At 40.8% G+C, this 4,878-nt stretch overlaps 1 protein-coding gene across 1 annotated transcript in view; it reads right to left on the bottom strand.

Annotated features, from left to right (window-relative positions):
- LRRCC1 (leucine rich repeat and coiled-coil centrosomal protein 1) overlaps nucleotides 1–4,878 on the bottom strand; it is a 50,729-nt gene that overhangs the window by 43,484 nt on the left and 2,367 nt on the right. Inside the window, exon 3 of the mRNA XM_018555760.1 lies at nucleotides 3,534–3,739. Within this exon, the coding sequence (XP_018411262.1) occupies nucleotides 3,534–3,739 (206 nt within the window). The remainder of the gene's footprint in view (nucleotides 1–3,533; nucleotides 3,740–4,878) is intronic.

Genomic DNA, 4,878 nt, shown 5'->3' with positions numbered 1-4,878 from the left:
TACCCTGTTTCCCCAAAAATAAGACCTACCCCGAAAATAAGACCTAGTACTATTTTTGGGAATTGCTAAAATATAACACCTACCCCGAAAATAAGACCTAGTTGTGACCATTCCCAGGACCGGTGGTGGTATAAGCGGGAACTTGAAGAGCCGTGGGAGAGGCGGGAGAGAATCAGCGTTGCCAACTAAGCCAGCGCTAGAGAAAGCGAGGTGGCACTAGAGGGAGCAGAGCCGCATAAACCGATGCTTCCTCTATAGCGCCGGCTCCTGTCACAGGCGGAGTGATACCAAATGCACCCTGCCTGTGAGGAATCGATAGTGAAAGCGCGCTTCGCTCATTCTGGCCAGCGATTGTTTAGCAAATTGCTCTTGGAAAGGTACGGCACCCGATTGCCCTGATCACCATATTTTTGAACGTGAATACATGTAGACTATTGTACATGAATAAGTGTGAATAAGACCTACCCTGAAAATAAGCCCTAGTGTGTTTTTTTGAGCCCAAAAAATATAAGACAGTGTCTTATTTTCGGGGAAACACGGTATGTTTTTTTAATTACTTTACAACCCATGCAAGACAAAAGTCTTGCGAGGGTTGTAAAGTGTATGGCCACTTTAAGACTAGCTTTTCTGCAGAGCTACTTGTGTCACCACCATTTATCCCTAGTAAAAATTCACTAGGGGGTACTTGTTGCAGCATTCTGTGCCCTGATCTCTCTAGAAGACTCTCCATAGAAAAATGTATGGAAAACTAGTTTTTAACAATCAACACAAAAAGGGAAAACTCTGTATAAATTCTGCACTGACAACTAAATAAGCAAAATTCTTAGGACCCGGAGACTGCCAGATGACCCCGCTCGGAGCGCCGCCCGCCGGAGCAGCAGTGACGCTCGGCGAGGTAAGTAAGAAAACACCTGACGCTGACTCTAGTATAAGCCGAGGGGGGCACTTTTCAGCCAAAAAAATGGGCTGAAAATCTCGGCTTATACTCGAGTATATACGGTATTAATTTGTGCTTGTGACGTCTTTAATGTCTTTTACTGAGCACCTATGCATCCTGCATGTCCAATTATATATGTTCATGTATTTTATTGACCGTGTAGATCCCTCATATAATTAGTTTGCATAAAATTATTATAGGGTTTTTAATCACACTCTCTCTCCTTCTCTCAACAGCCTAAAGGATTCACAGCAGTGACCCCATAATTTTTTTAATAATACATAAAGGAAATTGTAGAATACAGGTAATGCTTTTAAACCATCTCCTTGATTTTTATAAACACACACACACGTATCTATATATATATACACATATACATATGTACACACACACACCCTCTTGGGCCAGCTCAATATTGAACCCTACGGACTAAGACAGGGATGCCATTAAAGTTCATGTGTGTGTAAAGGCAGGCGTCCCAATACTTTTAGCAATATAGTGTATGTACACACACACACACACACACACTATAAATTCTTTTTTTTCCGAGCAGAAATTTGGTCGATAGTACATCTGTTGATTCAAACATAGAACCAGATCCATATCACATGCTGAGAAAATTGAACGTTTGCAGCACTTAAAGCTAGTTTGATGGTCTGTTAAACCCAATAATGCACCAAATTTAAATGTATTTAGTAACATCTGGTCCTATATAAAAATCTGTCTAAAATTCATCAGATATATGCAATGAATAATGTGAAAATTGCACCAGCTCACAGCAACCAGACAACTTACAACTGTAAGATCCTTAAAAAGAATAATTCTTTGGCTGCTATGTGTTACTACATTTTCCCCTGCTTTACTGAATTTGCCCTGCTTTACTGAATTTGCCTATGTACCCTCTCTATTTTAGTGGAATCACTGACATAAGGAGCTGAAATCCATGTGAATCAAGATTTTAAAAAAAGGGCGCCAGGTAATCACCTTAAGAGTGCAAAAAAAAACTTTATTGGCATCACAAATGGCGGCAAGAACTACTATGCTAAGCATATCTTCTTGTCACAATTTGTGAAGCCATCGCGTAAAACCCTTTTATTAAAACAAGTGCAATGGTACTCACAAAGGTCGAGTTAAAACAGGCATGAAAGGATCTTTACACGATGGACTTAGCCAGCCGGCTGCTCGTCCTCCCTGATGGTTTACGCCTCCTTCATCAGAACCAATCTGAGTCGTGACCTCAGAAACACGTAAACCATCAGGGAGGACAAGCAGCCGGCTGGCTAAGTCCATCGTGTAAAGATCCTTTCATGCCTGTTTTAATTCAACCTTTGTGAGTTCCCTTTGCACTTGTTTTTATCTTGTTTTAATAAAAAGTTTTTAGGCGATGGAGGCGCTCTCTGTGTTTTGTTTTGTTTTGCATTGCTGAGGTTTTCCTAAAACCTAGTGAGAGCTGCCTCGTTAGCGTATTTTACCACGATCATTGAACCTGTCCCCTTTCCTGTACTCAAGCTGTTGGCGCTGTGTTATACACTGAGTGGCCAGATTATTATGACCACCTGACGTTTGTAGGCAAATTAGCTATAATTTTGCGCTGAAGTTGCTAGAGGGCCAGACCATTATAGATAGGGAAGCCAGTTGTTTACCACGACAGTAGAAGTGATTTTTTTTTCTGAAGATATGGGTTAACAACGCGATTTAACAGCCTTTGAACATGGGATGATTGTTGGCGCTCGGAGCCATGGAGCGAGTATCAGCAAAACAGCAGAATTCGTTAAATGTTCAAGAGCAGCTGTTGTTAAAGTGTTTAACCCCTTCGTGACCGGAGACGTACAGTGTAGGTCCCGTCACTTTGTGCCTATATGACTGGCCACGTACACTGTACGTGACGAGTTATATCAGGCTTTGTAATGCTGGTAACTGCTGATTCTCAGCGGTTACCAGTCATTAATGAATGCCTCACTATTGAGGCATTCATTAATTAAATAATTAAGCTTTTTGTAAAAGCTTCTTCCTTTCATTAATGAAAGAATGAAGTTGTTACATGCAAATACAGGACCGCAATTTGCGATCCTGTATTTGACAGCTAAAAATAGCAGAGAGGTAGCAGTGACTCACCTCTCTGCTATTTGTTTTGACAGCTCGAGAGCCCGATGTTTAGATACATTTCACTCAAAAGATACAATGTAGATCTTTTGAGTGAAATGTATCAGTTCTGATCGTCTAGGCACGATCAAAGAGCTTTTAGTGAGAACTGAATCTGACTAAAGTCAGGATCAGTCTCTAAGGTTATTATTAGCTGTTCCTAAGTTTGGAGCAGCCTAATAATTAAAAATGTTAAAAAAAAGTTAATCTATCAAGCTGTCATAGTGATTGCTTGATATAAACTGACAAGTTTTTTGCTGTCTAGCATCTCGTCGTCACTCACCCTTGGAAAAGGTGCTGAAAGGAAAGGAACGCTATGTGAACAAAGTCACGCTGGCTATCCACTCTTTCCCACAAAGCTCTTCTCTAAAAGCTTCTTGTGCTATTGATGAAATCCTGGCAAACATTGTGTAGATAGAATACCATATAAATAGAATTTACATAAAAATCACACCTTCTATTTTTGTGAGTTTGTTGCAGGACAAATTCAGGCTTTGAAGATGTATGAGAGAATCGAGTCCTTCAATCTTGTATATTAGGTTGGATGACAGGTCCAAATACTGTAATCGTTGGAGGTGAGCAAGGCCTTCAATCTTAAGAATGTGATTACAGTGCAAATTGATTGAATGGAGGCCTGAGTTCAAGGCAATGTTCAAAAGGCTGTTAAATGAAAAGATGTAATACACATGAAACACAGATCCAAGTTTTACATTTAAACACAGCCTCTCATAAACCTAGGTAATTCAAACTAGGCATATAATGAAAAGACACATGGACAGTGATTGAGGAGCAGAGCAGGATGGAAAATTCTGTGCGAACGAACGAAATACAGTGAATGTAGTTTTTGTTTGAGAGACTCCATTCGTTTCCAAAAACTAATCCAAAAACCAAACAAAATTTGGAACAACATTCATCAAGTCTCTGACGGCATTATCAAAGGTTCTGACAAGATTTGTCGCATGAATATTAATACAAAAATCTACCAGTGTATGCAGCTTTACTTTCTTTTGTGTTTCGAGGGCAGGGAATTAGGGGAAAGGTCACCAACTGAAAACAGGCAACAAAAAAATAAGCTTACAGGAGTTTTAACCATTCCCTACTCCCAATCTAAAACTGAGAACGTTTAGGTTAAACATACACTTTAAAAGAGAACTATTGGGAGAGTAAAATTGACTCTTATCAATAGTTAGAGTGAGTGTGACCCTGCAGCTGTCACATGCCAGCTCTATAAATCAAGAACTGAGAGATCACAAACTGCTGATTGCTCAGCTTACACCTTCTCCCTAGAGAGAGCGGTGACTGTCAGTCACCACTCCCCGCAGGGATTCCCCCCTCACCTCTCTCTGTTTCTCCAGCGCTGACAGGAGGGACAGACAGGGGAGGGGGCGGTCATGGCTGGGTATGGCTCTACAGAGGCAGAGCCAGCTTTCAATCAGGCAGTGGGGTGGATCCTGACAATATTGGGATATCGGGACCTTTCCCGGCTGTAGCTCGGCTCTGCACTGTCAGCATATAACAGACAGCAGCCTGCTGACTTTGGGTTTTACATTAGTAAATGACTCCTGTGACCCAAAAGAGAACTAAAGACAAAAAAGAGAGGGAGAGAAGTTGATTATTCTTTTATATTTTAAGTATTGCTATAGCGTTATACTCAGGGCTTCAAAAATTTTAGGGCAACCCACCAGTCAGTCAAAAATTTCACCAGTCAGCATGACCGGACTATAGCCTTGCAATTTTTGTTAACATTTTTTAGGGACAGATAGAGCTTTCTTTTTGTGGTATTTAATCACCGCTGGGGG

This window comes from Nanorana parkeri, unplaced genomic scaffold (genome assembly GCF_000935625.1).
Source record: "Nanorana parkeri isolate BGI_ZX_2015 unplaced genomic scaffold, ASM93562v1 scaffold213, whole genome shotgun sequence".
NCBI classification, from domain to species: Eukaryota; Metazoa; Chordata; class Amphibia; order Anura; family Dicroglossidae; genus Nanorana; species Nanorana parkeri.
Note: the sequence above shows the minus strand (reverse complement) of the source record. Positions and strands in the feature narration are given on the sequence as shown.